Source organism: Ipomoea triloba, chromosome 6 (assembly GCF_003576645.1).
Source record: "Ipomoea triloba cultivar NCNSP0323 chromosome 6, ASM357664v1".
Taxonomy (NCBI): Eukaryota; Viridiplantae; Streptophyta; class Magnoliopsida; order Solanales; family Convolvulaceae; genus Ipomoea; species Ipomoea triloba.
The window spans coordinates 14,244,084-14,264,844 of NC_044921.1; the positions used below are offsets into that span (position 1 = coordinate 14,244,084).

The window sequence follows — 20,761 nt, forward strand, 5'->3', positions numbered from 1 at the left end:
TAGAATAAAATTTGATATAGTCTCTGACTTTTGTAAAGAGAATATATGAAATATGTTTATGTATTGGAGACAAAAGAAAATAAAAGATAATAGGCATTACATTCTATATATGCTTTCCACTTTTATTCTTTTTATATTATTCTTTGAATAGATAGGAAGCAATTTCTCGTGATTTAGCTCCAATACTACTTTTTAAGATCAAGTTAAGTGCTTACTACTATGTCGATCAAAAGTTATAGCTAATAATGAAGACGTAATTTTATTTCCTTTACCGTCACATTTTGGAGAGACATAGAGCTGGACTTCATACTTTAGGCCTCCACCCAATTATCCCCTAATCACATTGTGCTGGACTTGACTCTTCACGGACCTCCGCCCAACAATCCCCTAGCACCTGCCAACCGCCTTAATTGCACTCGAACTATGACCTGACTCTGATACCACTTATTAGATCAATAATTTACCACTACGCCAAAAAGTTATAACTCTTTGGTGAATATTAACTTTATTTCCTAATACCCTCCACATGGTGCTGGACTCAACCCTTCACACCTCCGCCCAAAAATTCTTTAGCCACTTGGTGCTAAACTTGACCTTTCACCGGACTCCACCCAATAATTTTCAACTTCTTCGGTCTTCATGTACTATATATATATATATATAGGTGATGAGCGAATAGCACACCAAGAAATGGTATAAACAATATTATCAGAGGATCGGAAGGTCTTTTTGTCATTCTTGAATTACTATACATTTGGCTTGGCTCTTTTCTCATTAATTAGAATTGAAGATGGAGAAGTTGCATATTGACGACAATGCTATCATTGAGCTTGTTTCTGCAACTCACAATCCAGATGGTACAGATTTTGACATCAATGTTGCTCTCAGTGTAGCAGAGACTATTCTCAATTTTGAAACGGTTAGCCAATTTCTTTATCACTATATATCGACATTTGTAGATTACTATATGCATGTGAATAAGATATGATTAGAGCATACACTTGGATTTTATGAGTTTAGGCCACGGATGGAGAAGCCATGGAAGGGAAATTAAAGGAGCTTGGTCTCAATTATAAGAATGTTCCTTTAAAAATACGACAACTTTGCTTGGAGGTATGATTCTTAATTGACATATGAATAGTGGCAAATTAACTCACATAGGATATAGTGAAGTCAATTAACTCCACTACCCAAAAAAGTTTTTGTTTTTTTTTTAATAGTAAATTTTGTCTTTAATATTCCCTTTTATTTTGAATTATTTCATTTTTTTAGATACCGTCCGAGCAGTTAAGCACCATAGACGGACACCTTACCACAATATGTTTATTGAGCACACTCTCAGCGTATTCATGGGAGGCAAAGTTGGTGCTAATGCTTATAGCTTTCTCCATTAATTATGGTAAACTCAACATTATTTCTCGATTAGGCTACAAGAAAGGATTGACAAAGCAGTTGACATTCGTAACACAAACCACCAATCCAACATCAACCTCTTATAAGCAAAACCCATTTAATGATTCGATCAAGCATGCCTTAGACCTCACTAGATGCATTGTGGAGCTCAAACAATCGACATCTTACTCTTTGACACAATCAGTCATTTCAGCCATGCCAATTGCTAGTTATTGGATTGGCAGAAGTGTTGTTACTAACGCTACTTATTGTCCCGGTCTTCTTACCGCGGGTGTCAAGTAAGATTTATATTCTAACATATTGATATTAGTGTTGAATATACATGTGTATTTGCTCAAACAATAAAATTAAATTATTAGAAACAATACATATTTAGCATACCCCGTATTTATCTTAAAATTAAAGCCAAAATATAATTAAATTGGAGTGAATATTTCATATTTTGGCGTGACTATTAATTTTTCAGGTTTCAAAATGAACAAGATGTTATTACTACCAAAATCAAAGGCATACTCGCCACATGTTGCCCTGCACTAGGTTGGTTTCATAGTAGACATAATTATTTATATATATATATATATATATATATATATATATATATATATAAAATGTAAAATAATTATTTTTCTATTTTAAATATTTTTGTTTTTTTGTTTTTTGTTTTTTTGTTTTTTGTACATACAGAAGAGAAAAGGGAAGAGGAATCTTATCAAGCATTACAACATGCTTTGCTTAACAACTCTTCTACTAATGTGGAAGTTTTAAAGTTAATATTGAATGTTAATGATGATAATAAGGATGTATATTTTAGAAGGAGCGAGGTAAGGCTACATGCTTTGACCAACATCTTTGTAACTTTAAAGGTTGAGCCTATGCTAAGGCATTATATATTGATTTTAGGGTGTACAACAACAATACTTTTAAATAACATTATAACATTAAAAAAAGAAAAAATAGTAGTTTATGGATTATAAATTAAATCTATAAATATTCCTATTACTTTTTTCATTTGAAATATGAAAACACATATTTTGTATATTCTGATGGCTTTCCAAGTTGGTGTAGTATAATATTTGATTTCCCATAGGTAAATTGGCTTAATTTTTAACAATGACATTATAATACACATTATTGTTTTACAGTAAAAAAAAAAAAAAAAATAGCTAATCAGCCGACTAGGCGGCCTAGTCGGCACCTAGACCACCGATTATGGTGATATGCTAGGCGGCCGGCTCGCACCTAGCGCCTAGACGCCGATTAATCAGCGCATAGGCGGGATTTTTGTTACACTGCTAAGTAAACATGTTTGGCACTCGAGATTTTATATGCTTCTCACAGTTTGTATCTTTGTTTTAATATTTTGTACATTAGCGGCGGGAGAAAACAAAGTTAAAATTTTTCAGGCTCAGAAGAATGCTGCTCCTACTAATAACATCAGGTCATGACATCTCTGAAGAAAGAATTTGGGTTCTCAATTCCTTTTACTCGGCAGCAAGTTTAGAAATGCTTTGGATTCCAATTGTGGATGATCATGTCGCATGGACAAATGAACAGTTTGAAAAAGTGGTACTTAAGATGCGATTTTTGTCAATGGATGATCCAAGGAAACAGATCGCACAAAGATTCATTAGATTCGTCAACGAAAATCTCTCCTCTACCTTTCACATTGGAAAGGAGCCCGTCATCATTTCACTAAACAAACAAGGAAAGATCATTCATTCAAATGCAATGCACATGATGCTAATATGGGATCCTCGTAATATTGAAGGACAATCAATGAGAATCCAGGAACGAGACAATATAATCCCATTTATCGAAAAAGAGATGAAAGAAAGGACTCAAGGTATTGATGATAGTTTGATGACTAATATTGATGAACTGATAAGTCATTTGGCCTGTGAAGTTAATGACAAAATAAATGCTTGGTCACGGGACATTCTAAATAAGATACAAAAGTTGGTATGTTTTTCTTTTACTTTCACTACATTTACATTGTTACCAACATATAATTTCTAACTATGCAATTTGAAAAGCATAAAAATACTGTGAATAGATGATTTGCAATTTTATTGCCCAAAAAAATTTACATTTAAATTTTTTAATCTAAATTATGTCATTTTGTAGCATTACTTACCTATTGTGCTTTCATTCATATTCAGAAATCTACTTCAAGTATGTACACAAGTGAAAGAGAAATTACTCTATGGCAAAAAGAAAAAGCTTGGAGTCTTGGCCTTTTGGTGGGGAATATTGATGATATCATAAAATCTTGGGTAAGTCCATTTTCAACCTCTTATTACTAATTACAACTATAAAATCTTATATTGTTTGAAGGAGTAAGGGTCACAAAAACTAAATAGAATAATTTTTTAAGGATTAAATACACAAAATTTATTTTCAATTCTTTAACATTCCATATGCTAATAAAATATTATTTAATATATTATTATTGTTTGTAACACTTATTTTCTTTCACCAGATTATCCAGGAAAATTATATTTTCTTATATGGAGGGAATGACGCTAAATGGGTTCGAGAGTTCACTTCTAAAGTAATTGAAGTAAGCTCTAAAACTCACTCAAATATACAGTTGGCTTATGTAGGGAAAAATGAAGTGATAAGAGCAAGCATTATTAAAGAAAACACGGGCCGTATATTGACCAGTCCCTACCATGTTTGGTGGTTTTGGACACGACTCCAAAGCTCTTTCCTATCAAGGATCAATTATTTAAATGCAACAAGTCCGGGTGGTGATGAGTGCAATGATGAAATTGCACGAGGGTTCAAAAATCTATTGGCTTATGAAAGTGAGAGCGCAACAATAAAAGGATGGGCATTGTTAAGTAAAGGGCAAAAAGTGATTGTTAGTGGTTATGGAGCTAAAATGTTAAGAGTCGTGAATGAGTACCAGAATTGGACGAAAAACATGGCTCCTGAAAGTTTTGGCCAAGAATTCAAAGATTACTACCAGATGCTTTCTTCTAGTTCATTCAATAGCCATCCTTATTGTGCTCTTGAATATCCAAACACTTTGGAAGAAACCATAGAGAATGAAAAATGTCCCGAGTGCTCCTATCATATGCAAAAGTTCATCACATTTACATGTAACCATGGTGATATTTGATTACAAGGATGATGACAAACTTTTTCATGGCTAGGCATTCAAAGACAAGCACATGATGAGCAGCTTGTTTTCTCTTGTGCAGTGTATTCCTATACCACCCACTTTTGTGTTTATGAGAACCCAACTACTTAGATAAATTTGCGGAGCACATTAAATCCTTCAAATATTTATGAACAATCCAGCCATTCTTGTAGGAATTTTCTCACAAATTCTTGGCTCAAAATAAAACTGCTCATGGAAAATATAATGTGTATAGTTGAGCTAAAAATATATACTTGAATTCTTAAACAGAGACACAACTCACACAAGTAATAAGTAAAATTAGTACAATAAAATTTTGGTACAAAATCAACTTTTCTCATCTGTGAGACGGGCTCGACCAAGAACAAGTTAGCAAGAATCATATTGGTGACCAATACAAGAATCATGCTCCACCACCCGCTTGACCATCTTGGCTTCATATTCTGGCCATTGTGCCTCAAATTGTTTTACTTGTTCTTTTATTGCTGCATTTTCCTTTTAATTTCATTCTGTTCAATGATAACCTCAAGCCATAAGAACCCACTTTTGGAGTTATTCAACAATAGATGCCAAAACTGCAATAACATTAACACTAGAATAAATATGCACCAAAAAAAGGTTGTTACACTTCATTTCCAGTAAGAGATATCGTTAGCTTCAATTCAAACACATGAAGAGAAGCTAAACCTTCAATCTTTATCTTAAAGCAAAGACTTTTCAGTTGTCTCACTAAAGGAGAAAATTTTATTTGCTGTCATTCCCAATTATCCTATTTGGATGAAGATTGAAAAGGATACACATTTGTTTTAACAGAACTTTGAAATGGATTTCGGTGCCACCCTAATGACAGACTCAAGTTAAGGAAAGAGATAAAATTGCAGGATTTCAACTGATTCTCATGTTACATAGTACCTTAAAACTCCAAAGTCTTTCTGCCTGTTTCTTGTTTCTTAGTAATTAATGTTTGTGAATTCTGCAGGCTATACAGATGTGTTCAAGACAAAAAGCCACATACTGCTGCATTAGGATACAAATTTGTCATTGTTAATGGAAATGTCAAATGACTAAAACCTTACCTTACCTGATTGCTATTTTTGTGAGCAAACTGAACTTTTGAATTCACCAAAGCATTATACTGCCTTCTGGGAATTTCACCACCAACAAGACTACAAGAAAGCGCATTAACCAATATGAAGCCAAAGCCTGATTAAGATCCACTAAAACAAATGATAGTTTCTAACACAATTTATAAGAGTACTCTGTCAATAAATTTAGAAATTCTTTCTCGGTATATTGGTTCATAAAGAAGCCTAGCAGATGGTAAATTTTAGAATCACCCTACTGGCTTAACTTCTAATGTATTGGTTCTATAAGATTTTTTAAACCAATAACAAACCCAAAGCAGTCAGACTTACAAGATTGAAGCATTACTACTCGAATGATTTCATGAAAGAACTTCTGATTTATGAGTCACAACAAAATCTATGTAAAAAACCATGCAAAGCTATTAGGCAATATTGACTGTCTCCACTGCAAAGATTTGTTGCAGTGAGAACATCAATGAAATCTATCAAATGAAACTAACACAAAACTCACCCCCATCACACTTGACTTCCTGAACATTATTGCACATTGCTTAAAACAAAATCTATCAAATACATAACTATTTTCAGAATATGAACAAAAAGAAAAAAAAAACAAACAAACATAATGAAAATATGAGCAGGCCTCTACAGAGATGGTGCTAATTAAGCCTTTAACAAGGCTATTTCCCAAGTCATGAAGGTCTGTAGAAGGCATCACTTTTCTGCAATCTCAATAAGTTCAAGGGGATCATTCATAGTCTCATCTCAGAGTGCCTAAGAATAGTCTCTAAATTATTGCGCAAGAAGTGTGTTAAATTTATTCTATTGTCAAAAAACAAATAGATGTTCCATTTTGTTCAACTACATAAATTTCCCTCTTAACTTTCCATTAGATATGAAGTAACTTTAATAATTTAATGCAATCACAGTTTGATTTCCAAAGCACAACAGGAGATGACAATTAGAATGTGTAAGAAGTCAGAGAGCATAAAATTAAAATACAAAAACTATGGTGGAATTTTTGCTTTTTGCAATTTGAAAGTGAATCTCATGCATGTAATCTTTGCTGAAAAAAACACCCATTCACATCTTAGAATACTTAAGAGACATACCTGATTCCTGTATCATCTGATTCCCCTTCAAAGGGCCAGCTTATTCATAAAGATGCAAGTCCTGCTGGACCTGAGCCAATAAATCATTCTTTAGAATATGCAAGGAACATTCAATATAAAGAAAATATTGAGAGACATCCATAAGAAGAAGCTGCAACAATATTATGAATTCCATAACACAAATAAGAGCATTTATATAACAAAAATAACCCCTACTCTCATTCAAAATGAACTGAACAGTATTTGATAGAAATTCATATCAAAATTCAAAACTCTTTGAATTAGTTTCAAAAACACAAAAAAGCATATACAAAGAGCATGTTTGTATCTCCTAAACTGAAGTGGTAAGTTGATTAAAAGATCAAGACAGCCTAACTAGAGCCATCCACAAGTCTACATCAACCCGAATAGCCCACAATTGAACTATCATCTTGCTTTCAAATTTATTCCGTCTTCGGATTGCATTCCAAGTATTAGCTATGACATAAGACACACTGAAAACTCCACTTTCCTTCTTCATCTCCCACCTCCTCAAGCTCCCCTTTGCTACTTCCATCATTGGTGTGATCAATGGAACTTCTATAGAACACACATTCTTCCCATTGTGCTGACAAAGTAGAAGATGCTCTTCTTCCGTAAGGAACTCCTCCCTCACAAGACTTGCTGGGATTGACAGCCTATTCTGGGTGCTCTTTACATCTGTTTTGGTAAGCTCCTTTTGAATCACCAATTTCTCAACACATACTGCCCGGTTACCATCCAATTGGAGAATTAAATTTTTGAATTCAACCGGTAGTCCGGGTGGTGGTTCTGGACCGTTTTTGGGCACCCTCTTTCGCTTCTTGGAATTATTGATCCTCTCTGCCACAGCTTCTCCCCCAACCTCATCACTGCCACTGGAATGTGAAATAACTGGCTCTGGGATGTTGCTTAGTGCTGTACTTTGCACCACAGGCTTCACAACAACAGTATTGTGCCAAGATAAGCAGCCATAAAATGAACCCATCAGTTTTTTCCTCCATTCCTCCTTATCAGGCAGTGAAGGCATGATCAAACTCTGATTGAGATCAACCCCACCTAAATAGTACTGATCATCATCATCATCATCATCATAGCATCCTCCTTTCTTTTGTTGCTTACCCTTCTGTTCCTCTTTCTCAAGTAGTAATCTCTCCCGCTCACACACCGCAAGTAGATAATCAAATCTGCAAGAACCCGCGGGAAGGGTAATGTCAGCAAAGTCTTTACGACAAACCATGGTGAAAATAAACACCACACCAAGCCAAGGTATGTATTAAAAACTGAATATACAGCAGAGCAGATAAAGAAACTGAGTTGAGAACAGAAGAAAAACTAAAGAAACTCTAGTTAAGAATGAATGAAGATTAAGGATATGTGTATCTGCGATGGATCATATACATATATACTAAATAAATTTGTATGTTTCCAAATCCCATCAGAAATCAAATCCCATCAAAAAGCGAATTGGGATATAGTTACCGTTGGTATGATACGCTTATTCCCTCCAAACTTCCCGCCGCTCCCCGGCCGACTCTGAGTAATTAAAATTTCAAATAGAAAGTAAAATCGTCCCTTACCGGAAGCATTGAGTTATAGGAAATCTTGAGTTACCGTTGGTAGTATGATTCCCTCGAAACTTCCCGCCGACCCCCGATAATTAAAATTTTAAATATTCGTATTTAATTTTTATTTAAAAAAAATAGAAATTAAAAGCGTCCCTTACCGGCGGCACTTCTAGGTTGAAGAGCAGCTCCGGCTCAGGCGATGATAAGAGCTCCGATCCACAACCACCGGTCCACCCCTCCTCTGCTCCTCCGCCGCCGCATTCTCGTCAGAACTGCTGTGCTTTGCTGCTGCTGCGGAGGAAGACTCTTGGCCCCCCAAGCAAGAGAAGAGAAGAGAAGAGACGCAGCGCCATTCTCGTCGCGTTGTCTAAAGAAAATGGTTTTCACTGTTTCAGACTAAGCGAGAAATTAAAATGGTTTTGAATGTTTGGAAAAGCAGAGATTAGCCCTAAAAACTGCTTTTGTGTAGCCCTACAATTGCATCCCATTTCAATTCCATGAAATCATCTTAAGCCTAAAAACAAAATTAGTATCACTTGAATTGTTAGATTATCAATTTTTTTCCTCGAAACTCATCCTAACCAAGACTAATCAATAATTAACTCATCTAATCAATGCATTATTGGAAATATTATCTGTACGTGAATTTCCACAATGTTTTAAAACATTATGGCATTTTTATTAAATTTTTAAATAAGCAAATAATTGTTTGATATGTATATGGTAAATTGTTGAATTGTTGAATACTTGGATGTATTAGTTTAAATATGTTTACCTACGGGAAGTATAAATAATATTTTTGTATTGTTGAGTTGAAAATATTATTTACTTGTTGAATTTAGGGTGTGTTTGGTTCGCACATGGGAATCGGAATCGGTATGAGTATCAAGGGTGTGTTTGGTTGATAGGTTTTGGTATAAGGTATGGTTATTAAAGTGATTGTTATTGTTTGATTGAAAGGTTTTTAGAATACTACTATGGGTTTGGAATACCCTATTAATTGAAAAACATACACCCTTATTAAATAAGGGTTTCATTTCCCTTCATCATTTCTTCCTCAACTATTAATAATCATTCAAATTCCACCCTACTACCAAACATGTAAAATACTTTTACCAAAACTCATTACCATTAATTACCAAGTATTTGATACCCATTCTGATTCTGATTCCCATGTACAAACCAAACACACCCCAAACACTTGGTAAGAGTAATGAGTTTTTGTGAAAGTAGTTTGCATGTTTGGTAGTATATTGGAATGGGAATTAATAATAATAGTTGAGGAAGAAATGAGGAAGGGAAATGAAACATTTATTTCATTATGGTATGGGTTTTCCAATTAATGGGTATTCCAAACTCATAATAATATTCTAAAAACCTATCAATTAAACAATAACAATCACTTTGATACCCATACCTTATGCTAAACCCATGAACCAAACACACCATTTATTAGATTTCCATTCATAACAAGTATTATATATTGATCATAGAATTTTATTTTATTTTTGGATTGTGGGTATTAGAATTAAGCACCTATATATTTATTAGATAGTAAACATATATCTTAAATATAGTAATAAAAACATGACAATTTTTTTTGTTGCTAAATCAAGCTAAAGGATTACATATTTTGTTGTGACATTATATTACATGTCTGTTATATTTGGTAGTTGAGATGTTGAAGGTTTGGAGAAGCAAAGAGAAGAGGGAAATTAGGATAAAGACTAAAGAGAGTGCGTGGTAAGACATTTTTGGCATCTAGTCAAATACTCAAATGTGTTGTCTTGTTAGATTTCCCATTTACTTTGTCTTCTTTTTCATTTTGGATAAGATTCAAAAGTCTTTGAACTATACATACTTATGCAATTAAACTCCTAAACTCTAAAAAGTTTTAAATATATATTCAAATTAACAAAAAAAAAATCAGGTTTTACTTAATTACCTATATACTAGATCACATAATAAATGGTCTCCTAAATGTTCTCTAGCTTATTGATCAATATGGGAGTCTTCATCGTAACCACTAGTCGTGGATATTAGAGATGGATTGATGGCGATAGGGTTATTCAAGTATGTATTATTGAATTTTCTGTGGTTTGGACCAAACGAAGTGACTTAATGGCGGGATCGGAAACCCAATGATCATCTCAACTTTAATTAATCAAGAAGGGATTGGAAACCCATCAGGGGTACCTTTTATGGAGGAATGACAATGGGGGAAAATATGTTGGGATACATTCAAAAGACTGTTGTCTCACATTGCTTTTTAAAGGGTATTCTACCCATTTTATAAGTAGGGAGCTAGACTTCTATGAAAACTTGAAATGTTATAGAAAGAAAATAAGAGAGAACTATTACTTACTCATTATGTCCTGTTTTTGGCATGATGTAGCTTTTAGGGCAGTGTTACACGTCACATTTTTTTTTCTTTTAATTTTTTCTTAGTTCTAAGCCAACCTACATTCAACGTAGTTCTACTACAAAATTTTCCTTTTACATTCCCAACAGTTAAAAGCGATTCGCTAAAAATATCAACCTCTGTTAGTAAGACTACTGCAAATCTATCTCTCAAAAATCGAGCCTCTTACCGCTCTAAAACAGCCAAGGAGGAGTGTAAGCGGGATTGTGGACTTGAAGGCAAAGAAGAGGATTGTCAAAGACTAATAATGGACATCGTGTCCTAGTCTATGGAAGGCAGAATTGGTATTTTTGACACCATGACCAACTCCAAAGCAATTATCATGGAGTTAGTTTTGAAGAAGCACAATGCTAGCTTGCTGGTTACCTTTACTGGATAATGAGGGATAAAGAATGTCACTTTCAACAGAAAACAGTCTTTGGTTGGATACATGTTGGAGAAGAAGAGAGTTGAGTTGAAGTCCAAGAAGAAGAAGAAGAAATCTAAGAAAGCACTGCCAAACCCTTAAGCTACAACACTTTCAACCACAATTATTACTCATGATATAGAACCAACAACCAGGAATGCAACAACGTTAATCTTGCGTAGCAGTCAATTTCATCACGTCAATCCTGAGGTAACCACTGAATTGGGTGTAGTAAGCATGCCATGTCAATTGGGTGTACTTTATTTCCTTATACTTATACTGAAAACTTGCCTATGCTTTACTAGAGAATTGAAGTTCGTTGCAGAGAGTGAATTCATGCCCTTATTTCTTTTTTCCCCCTCTAAAATTGTATTGTTGATTAAGTCTCTCTTTATATAGAAGCATGTTCTTTATTCTATCATTAATATTTCTTTTTCATTTAGTAATTTTTTTTTTTTTCAAAATCATTGTTTATAATGGAAGCTATCAGGCAGTATATATGCAGAGAGAGACTAAAGTCTGTACTGGAAAAATCATGTGAATTATCTGTTCTAGTGGTATGGATTCCAAATGGCCAAATGGGAATGTGGAATGTGAAATAGTAAGCAGAAGATCGATAATAAGATGCTTGGGGCTTATTGAAAATAGTAACCAGGTAAGCTTAGTGAATAAGATGCTTTGCGTGATTGAGCACTTTCTCGGGAGTATTGGTGTTAAAGAAGATGAAGTAGAGTGCTATGATGTTTATGGCTTGCAATGGTTATTGCGTGGACCACATGAAAAAACAACGTAATTTTGCTTAGTTTCATTGTTTCGCGCCCAACTACAACAATAACTCATAATTTACATTATTTTAAAATGTAAGGTACATTATTCTAAAGTATAATGTACATTATTTTAAAACATAATATAATTATATTAGCTCAAATGTTTCATTATTCCAACACGTAATGTACATTATTTTAACACCTGCATAATATACATTATCCTAACACATAATGTACATTATTTTAAAACATAATGTACATTATTCTAACACATAATGTATATTATTTTTACTCATAATATTTATGACGATATTTTGGACCGTGGTCCATACACCTGTGTGGACCACAACCCACACAATAATTTGCCTATGGCTTGGTTGAAGAGCTTCTGACTATGGCCCCTACTCCCTAAGCCTGTGTATGTATATATGTGGTTCTCTTTGTGTATCTTATCTCTTTCTGGCTATGGTCCCTAGCCCCTGTGGATAAAATCGAAATTTAGTTTCCTGTGATTATGGGTATATGTGTGTGATAAGATAATTGAAGCTAGTATATGCACTGTCAAGTTTAATATGGAAAGAAAGTGTTGTTGTGGGTATTTATTGTATCTTTACTTGTCTGCTCCACAATTTTAATGTGATATTTTAATTTTGAATATTAATAGGTCGCTGGTGGTTGGAAATGATTTTTTTTTTTGTTTTTTTGTTTTACTTCATTATTTTTTTATTACAGGTGGTCGGAAAATATGTAAATGCAAACTTTCTCGCCCCAAACAATTTTTTCGATCACTTTACAATTGTGGACGCTATTTCCAACCACTTCATGGGGTGGTCGAAAATAGTGACGAAAATTTTTCCAGATCCTTTAAGTGGTTGAAAAAATGGTTAGAACAAGGGTTTCTGACTGGATGTTGGGGATTTTCGATCACTTTTTGGTGGTCAGAAAATTAATATTTTCAGCGGGACAAGAGAGTGTGGGAGTCTATGTAGTATTTTCGAAATAAAAAATGGAAAAATTGATTTAAATTGGTCAAAATTATTGTAATATTAGCAATGGAAAAAGACAGAACAAAATTGAAAGGACAAGAATAACACAAGAATCGAATTGATGTTTCAGCCACATCATAATAATAATAATAATGCATTTACAAATTTGTTACAAAGTTAAGTAAATTGAACACAAAAATTTGAGCAATGAAAAGAATGTGTGGTTTATACTACAATTTATTGAATAAAATTTGAGCAAAGAAAGAAGCAGCTATACAAAACCATGTAAGTCTTTGAAGAATGGTTGATTGGGTATTGTTCGATGGGTGATTTCCATGATGAGGAACCACCGGTAACGGACGCACTCTTCTACTTCCACCACCGCTTCTGCCATAACCGCCTCTCCCGCCGCCGCCGCCGCCGCCTTTGGCCCATCCTTCGCTTACGAGGAGGCATATGATGCACAACACAAGAACTAGCTTCACACCTTGCTGCATTATATTTTTCTCCCTCAATATAATTTTTCTAAGCTCTTATGCTTTGTAATTTACAGCGTATTTATATTTATATTGGGCGTCTGTTTCAGATCCGACGGCGAATAAAGGGTCAGGCACTCACGCACGAAGTTTCTGTCACGCGCTCTGGGACTTTCGTACCAGTCAACAATTAACGACAATAATGATGAAATAAGGACGTGTGAATGAGTCATGTGCCCATGTTGGTTTGGTGTGAGACACGCAATTTATACTCTGGACTATGGTCTAATTTAGTACATAATTCATGTTTATAATGCACAGAATTATATAGTTAATTTAAATGTATTATTACATATTTTTTATGAGTAACAAACACTTAGCCAAAAGTGTAATACTTTTGATTAAAAATATACTCCGTAATACTTTTACCTCAAAATGTAAAAGTAACAAATACTTTATCCATGATTAGTATTACATTTTTCAGTATGGGTATTACATTTTCATATTAACCTGACCTGTCACCTATCTTACGGATAAGGATATGTGAGACCATTTCATACAAGTGTGACCCTTGAACTTTTTAAACTGTACTAATTTAAATGGTAAATTCTTGTGTAAGACTATCTCACAGATCTCAATCTATGAGACAAGTTGAGTGACTTGAGTCAGAAAGGTTTGAGTCTTATGATATATGAGTTTAGTAATATTATTTCTTGCAAATGATCTATTATCGTTTTGCGAAAAAATATTCCATTATGCTATAAAGTATTATATATAAGGGCAACTACACCAATGATTTTTTTTATGGCTTTTGTCAGATTAAAAATTTCAAGATAGTTTTTTGTTGATGTGGAGCATGGTTTTCATGGTGGTCTTTTCTCCTACCAGCACTATTGCAAAAATCCCGCCTAGGCACTGATTAATCGGCGCTAGGCGCTGGCCGGCCGCCTAGCGTATCACCATAATCGGTGGTCTAAGCGGCTGGCCAACTAGGCGGCCGCCTAGACTTTTTAGGCGCAGACTCGACCTCCTAGGCATCAACTAGGGCGCCTAGGCACTGACTAGGTTGCCTAGTCGGCTGATTAGCTTATGTTCCCATCTTTTTTAAATGGGTTATTTCACTCAAAACGACATTGTTTTGAGTAAATTAAAGTAACCCTAAATTATTCAAACAATGTTTTTAGATTAATATTTAATATTTAAGTATTAACTATTAAAGAATTAAATAGTTTATAATTATCAAGTCTTTAAAAATTAAAAAAATTTAAACAAATTTTAAGAAATAAAAAATAAAAAAATACGCAGGCACCTAGGCGCCGATTAATTGCCGCCTAGGCACTCTAGGTGCTAGGCGCTCGTTTTCAACCATGCGTACAATAACATATTTTTTGTGGGTCCCATTGGAGAGAGAAAGGGAGAAAATACTCAGCTATCTTCTTACGTGTGTTTCGTGCACATTAGTGTCCAGCTGAGCACGTGCCATCCATGTGCCCGTTAGGCCTATTCTTTTTTTTTTTTTTTTTTTTTTGAGATGTCAGCTTTTGTTTTTTTCTTTTTTTTTTTTTTTTTTTTTTGAGATGTCAGCTTTTGTTTTTTTCTTTTTTTTTTTTTTTTTTTTTTGAGATGTCAGCTTTTGTTTTTTTCTTTTTTTTTTTTTTTTTTTTTTGAGATGTCAGCTTTTGTTTTTTTCTTTTTTTTTTTTTTTTTTTTTTGAGATGTCAGCTTTTGTTTTTTTCTTTTTTTTTTTTTTTTTTTTTTGAGATGTCAGCTTTTGTTTTTTTCTTTTTTTTTTTTTTTTTTTTTTGAGATGTCAGCTTTTGTTTTTTTCTTTTTTTTTTTTTTTTTTTTTTGAGATGTCAGCTTTTGTTTTTTTCTTTTTTTTTTTTTTTTTTTTTTGAGATGTCAGCTTTTGTTTTTTTCTTTTTTTTTTTTTTTTTTTTTTGAGATGTCAGCTTTTGTTTTTTTCTTTTTTTTTTTTTTTTTTTTTTGAGATGTCAGCTTTTGTTTTTTTCTTTTTTTTTTTTTTTTTTTTTTGAGATGTCAGCTTTTGTTTTTTTCTTTTTTTTTTTTTTTTTTTTTTGAGATGTCAGCTTTTGTTTTTTTCTTTTTTTTTTTTTTTTTTTTTTGAGATGTCAGCTTTTGTTTTTTTCTTTTTTTTTTTTTTTTTTTTTTGAGATGTCAGCTTTTGTTTTTTTCTTTTTTTTTTTTTTTTTTTTTTGAGATGTCAGCTTTTGTTTTTTTCTTTTTTTTTTTTTTTTTTTTTTGAGATGTCAGCTTTTGTTTTTTTCTTTTTTTTTTTTTTTTTTTTTTGAGATGTCAGCTTTTGTTTTTTTCTTTTTTTTTTTTTTTTTTTTTTGAGATGTCAGCTTTTGTTTTTTTCTTTTTTTTTTTTTTTTTTTTTTGAGATGTCAGCTTTTGTTTTTTTCTTTTTTTTTTTTTTTTGTTTCTTTTCTTCCTCCCTCTTCTTTCTCTATTCTAATGTCACTGCAAAAAAATTCAATAAAATCTAAAACAAATGTGGTTGCTCTAAGGATTAAAGTATTTATTATATCTGCAAATCTTTTATTATATATTTTTTATTTTCTACAACTGTATATTACATTTTTACTATAAAGTATTATATATAAGGCTTAGAGTATTGATGATATCTGTAATTATGTTATGTTATTACTTTATTTCATAAAAATTGTCTATTACAACTTTGATATACATTATAAAGTACTACATTTATGATAAAGGCACTAGTGTGGCACCGCCTAGGCGAGCGCCCAATTTTTATTATTTTTTTTAAAGTGTTTTTTCTGTCCTATAGGGCGCAGCAACATTGCAGCTCTTGTCCAGCTTATCATCACGGCTACTGCTCCCAACATTGCGTTCTTCCGCTGCTAATTTGCGTGGTGGAATCTGGCACCGGTTTGGGTAAAGAGAAGACCACCGTTTCCCTCCAAAGAAGTATACAAACCACTTAATAAAGTACCACCCTCCAAAAAATGTAGACACTTATATTGAGATTCACAAAAAAAAAAAAATAGTTTATCAAAACCCGCCACATCAGAAAGTAAATTGAAAAAGTAAGATTTGAAAATACATTTAGTAGAACTCATCAACTTGGAATGAAATAAGTGTTGTGACACTCCTGCATGGAAATCAACCAGCTCAAACATAACTATTTCATCAATTTTGATAAAATTGTCCCCATAAAATGTAAAGGGCAGTATCCTGTTAGACAATCTCATGGAAAGAGTTCGGTCAAAACGAAAATGTAGTACTTATGTTGAAAAAAATATAATACTAATCAAAAATAATTTTTTTATTGAAAAAGTGAAATATTTTTAGTAAAATTGTAACACGTTTGAATCAAAATGTAATATTCACGGCTTATTTGGTTGGATGGAATTAGAATTCTGCTCCTACCTCATTTTGAAGACAAGCACTGTGCGAGCTTTTCCTGCGACTTTAGTCTGTTTTTCTAGGGGTGGACGCTTTGGACTTTGGTTCAATTTTTTGTTTCGGTTTATGTTTAAAAAAAAAATGAAACCATTCAGTTTAACATTAGAGTTCGGTCTGAAACAGTTCGATTCGGTTCGGATTTAATTCGGTTCGGTTTAAGATTCTCAAATTTCAACATTTCCTAATTTTTCAAACAATACTTAAACGTGTACCTTTCCGCCAGATCAATTCTTTTGGTGAATCACTTGGAATGCCACACAAAAAATTATTAAAACAATAACTTTCAAATATTCATAAAAAATTTCAACACATAACCGTTTAAACAAAGTGGAATGAGCTGCTTAGGATGTGGCGAAGAGGAGACTGATGTGCATGCCCTCTTTACGTGCAGCTCCATCTTCAGAGTCTGGTCCGCTTTTCGGTGGCCATTACTAGACAACACCTCACTGAAAGTTTGGCTACAAAATCTCATGACCTCTGCCACCAAAGAGGAGATTATTGACGCAATATTTAAGCTTGATGCAGTATGGCATGCGCGTAATCAGTTGCTGTGGAATAATAAAAGGTCGTCAATCACTGAAATTATGAAGGAAGCAGATGCCCAACGGCTTGCATGGAAGCACCTCGGTCACAAATGCTCCAATCTTGAACAAACGGTGAAGCCACTCGAACCAGACCCTCTATCAGTAACTATCTGTCAAGTGGATGCTTCATGGATCTCACCAATGTCAGCTTCGTTTGGAGCAATCCTCCTCTCTAATGCAGGTGCTTTCATAGCAGCCACCAATGGAAAACTTCACGGAGCTATTGATCCTTATATGGCAGAAGTTATGGCCTGTAGAGAAGCCCTTTCATGGCTTAAAAATCGGGGTACAACCATAGTCAGACTAGAATCAGATTGTGCCAATGCAGTATCAGCTTTGACTCATAAAAAAATTGACTTTTCCGGTACTGGGCACATTTCAAGTCATTGTTTTAATATCATGTCCTCCTTTCAATTTTTCTTTTGTTGTTTTATTAAGAGATCAGTGAACCTGCTAGCTCATACCTTAGCTAAAGATGCAGACTCTCAATCTGAGTCTCACTCTTGGGATACTTATCCCCCTGATTGTATTCTTTCATTACTATCAGTTTAATATAGCTAATCTTTTGCTTTCAAAAAAAAAAAAAAAAAAACAGAGTGGAATGAAATTCCAAAAAATTTAAACAAACTGGAATTGAAATTCCAAAAACTTATTACCGAGTACTATTTTATTAGTATTATAATATGTTATATGTATTTTATTAGTATTATTATTCTAATTTCTAAATAGCCCTTTTGGTCTGTAATAACTAACTTCTAAATATGTAGATTTTTTTTAGGTTATGGACTTGTGTCGTTGTGCTAATCTTGGATTTCAGGTTTTTTTGTTTAGCATAATAATTACTAAGTTGCTAATATGCTTCTATATATATTAGTAATTTAGTACATTATTATACAAGTATTTGTTAGTATCACTTTTGTATAATATATATTCTTAATTTTTTTAGTACTTTTGGTTAAATTTTTAATTGTTTTTCTAGTTGTTTAAAAATCGAACTAAAGTTGGTTAATTTAAAAATTTTTTAAAAAATTGGATATTTAGAATTGAAATATGAAATTCACTCGGTTATCGCATCCATCCATCTGAACCGATCCAATCCGTCTGATGCTCAACCCTATATATATATATATAGAGAGAGAGAGAGAGACGTATGCTTATATATCTGTATTATATTTTTTTATTTGTTTATTTTTATTTTAATTAATTAATTATTTATTTATTTATTTTGATTTCAATTCTTATTTACTACCAAACAAAGTTACTATGTTGGGTAAATATGCATGAAGTTACAATTAATCCCCATCACTCATTCACTCTTCACATTTCTTCAAACCCTTTCTATGCTATGTAGCATGAAAAACACTCCCAATCTTGTGAACATGCTATGCTGGACCAAGGATTTCCATATCACACAAACATACACCCTTTTCCCCCTCCCCTCTATTCCCCCCAGGTCAAGATTTAATCTTGCTGCAATCTGCCATGGCCATCTTGCTGCAAAGGTTAAACACCTAATGTAGAAAGGGAAAGAAGAAAGGAGAAGGGATCTGTTGATTTTGCACTTCTGCTACCCCTGTTCCAGCTGCATTGAATATCTCCACCTATCCAAAATTTTGCAAAACCAACACAATAAACTATACAATATATTCTTCATAATTACACAATAATATATTATAATCTTCACAATCATACAAAACTAACCATCCAAACCTAATCAACAATATGAGAATCATGTAAATTGAAATTCACATCCCTAATTAAGAAACCAGCAGAGTTCATTACACCAGTAAACCATTTCAAGCAGCAAACTTGATGCTTACCTCTCCAGCAACAATGAGAGACAGCATAGCTCATGCCATATGTACTACATGAGATCTGTTGCCTTCAATATTTGTATAAACCTAATAGTGGAAAACAGACGGTGAAGAACAAAAATAAAAACAAAAACTGTTGAAATTTCTGCATTTGAAGTTCCTATGTTGTTAACAAGAATACAAATTCAACACAATACTTACCACTTCACCACTAGATAGGTAACTCTCTCCCCAGCCACCAGAAGGAAGTTGCTTGGACAACAGAAACTCACAAACCTTGCAAATGCAGCCACCATATGTTAAGTCTCAATTTTCTTGACAACCCAATGAAGAAAAGCCAAAACGATGTTCCAACTAAACATACATCTCAACAATAGTGAATATGGAGAAGAAAAAATAAGCAAAATGATGATATGAGAAAGGATTGTTAGTCCATTGCCAGCATTTTTACTTCAGGGAGTCATTTGGTTCATAAAATTGGAATTCAACAAGTATCCTAATTTAATCCCTCAAGGCATTGAGTAAGGGAAGTTGCAAACCTGTAATGTCTTATGGCTTCAGTTTTGTTTCCTTGAGTAACTATTCATAAAAGTTGAAATAAAATGTCCCTTGATATCAACTTATAAGAATTGAATTGAATGATGTGCACTTTTGAATTTTGATAAAGCTTTAATCAAATAATTGGTAATAACAAAGTTACAAATTAAATAATCCACTTTCAAGTTTCAACATTTCAAGCAAAGATTAATTATATAAGTTACGTATTCTACAACAATTATATATAATTTAAACCAACAATTCTTAGGTAACTTGGAGTTGATTACAGATTATTTAGAATCAAGAATCATAAACTATAATCAAAATAAAAAATTACAAGCATTATCAGATCAGACCTATGTATTCCAACAAATTGGTCTTGGATTACACTGAAGCCTACAATTAAAGTATCTCTCATGTTCACATAACCAAAGGTGTACCACGAGAAGTTTGATAAATAGTAGTTTCATATAGATATGTCATGATCCAAATTCCAAATCATTGTTCATTATTCTTAGATGATGTATGGAAACTTTAACAGTTTAACTGAACATACCTTCTGTTGATACTTGGGGTCTCCTGTCCTTTGAGAAAGAGCAATAAATTCAAGCTGCTCAGTACCAGAATCTGCCAGAATACTATCACCCTGAGAGCAGAATTTTATAAATTCACGACATAAATAAAATCTAAAAGCAAGAAAAAAATTCAGTTTCCTTACAGCTTTATGTAAGGAATCCCTCCATCTACTTCTCATTGGAAGACTTATAGCCAGGAGCTAAATAAGTTATAAAAGGCAAATATGATATTCAGAAAACTATCTGACCACTTTAGATATATAATCAGATCAAGGACATTATATTTGTATCAAGGTTTAAGTTTATGGCAGCAAATGATTATATTGTAACTTTATAGAGTATGTTCTCAATATGTAGAGTCCCAGTAGTATTGAAACAGCTAAAGGAATAGCAGATATTTCTC

General features: G+C 33.2%; 3 protein-coding genes and 2 long non-coding RNA genes across 7 annotated transcripts; 2 read left to right on the forward strand and 3 right to left on the reverse strand.

Moving 5' to 3' along the window:
- The first annotated feature begins 790 nt into the window (after positions 1 to 790).
- On the forward strand, positions 791 to 4,537 carry LOC116023514 (protein SIEVE ELEMENT OCCLUSION B-like). Its single transcript, XM_031264519.1, has 8 exons — positions 791 to 919; positions 1,021 to 1,113; positions 1,273 to 1,691; positions 1,880 to 1,950; positions 2,098 to 2,234; positions 2,785 to 3,372; positions 3,573 to 3,686; positions 3,893 to 4,537. Exons 1-8 carry the CDS (start codon positions 791 to 793, stop codon positions 4,535 to 4,537), a joined length of 2,196 nt encoding a protein of 731 aa, XP_031120379.1.
- Positions 4,538 to 4,734: 197 nt separating this feature from the next.
- On the reverse strand, positions 4,735 to 5,540 carry LOC116022172. Its single transcript, XR_004099144.1, has 2 exons — positions 5,471 to 5,540; positions 4,735 to 5,067 (listed from the first exon to the last, which is right to left on the reverse strand). It is a non-coding gene; the product is annotated as an uncharacterized LOC116022172 (long non-coding RNA).
- Positions 5,541 to 6,983: 1,443 nt separating this feature from the next.
- Positions 6,984 to 8,883, reverse strand: LOC116022171 (B3 domain-containing protein At1g05920-like). Of its 2 annotated transcripts, XM_031262770.1 has the most exons (3): positions 8,500 to 8,883; positions 8,256 to 8,309; positions 6,984 to 7,960 (listed from the first exon to the last, which is right to left on the reverse strand). In XM_031262770.1, the coding sequence occupies exon 3, from the start codon at positions 7,801 to 7,803 to the stop codon at positions 7,117 to 7,119; it is 687 nt and encodes a 228-aa protein (XP_031118630.1). In that variant the 5' UTR covers positions 7,804 to 7,960; positions 8,256 to 8,309; positions 8,500 to 8,883; the 3' UTR covers positions 6,984 to 7,116. The 2 variants fall into 2 exon arrangements, with proteins under 2 accessions (XP_031118630.1, XP_031118631.1); XM_031262771.1 differs by lacking the exon at positions 8,256 to 8,309.
- A 2,071-nt stretch (positions 8,884 to 10,954) lies between these two features.
- Positions 10,955 to 11,890, forward strand: LOC116022963. The gene is made up of 2 exons (XR_004099319.1): positions 10,955 to 11,379; positions 11,653 to 11,890. It is a non-coding gene; the product is annotated as an uncharacterized LOC116022963 (long non-coding RNA).
- Positions 11,891 to 18,996: 7,106 nt separating this feature from the next.
- LOC116021566 (cycloartenol synthase-like) lies at positions 18,997 to 20,600 on the reverse strand. Of its 2 annotated transcripts, XM_031261998.1 has the most exons (4): positions 20,340 to 20,600; positions 19,448 to 19,522; positions 19,253 to 19,333; positions 18,997 to 19,033 (listed from the first exon to the last, which is right to left on the reverse strand). In XM_031261998.1, the coding sequence occupies exons 1-3, from the start codon at positions 20,535 to 20,537 to the stop codon at positions 19,283 to 19,285; spliced, it is 324 nt and encodes a 107-aa protein (XP_031117858.1). In that variant the 5' UTR covers positions 20,538 to 20,600; the 3' UTR covers positions 18,997 to 19,033; positions 19,253 to 19,282. The 2 variants fall into 2 exon arrangements, with proteins under 2 accessions (XP_031117858.1, XP_031117857.1); XM_031261997.1 differs by lacking the exon at positions 18,997 to 19,033 and having other exon boundaries at positions 19,194 to 19,333.
- Positions 20,601 to 20,761: the final 161 nt, after the last annotated feature.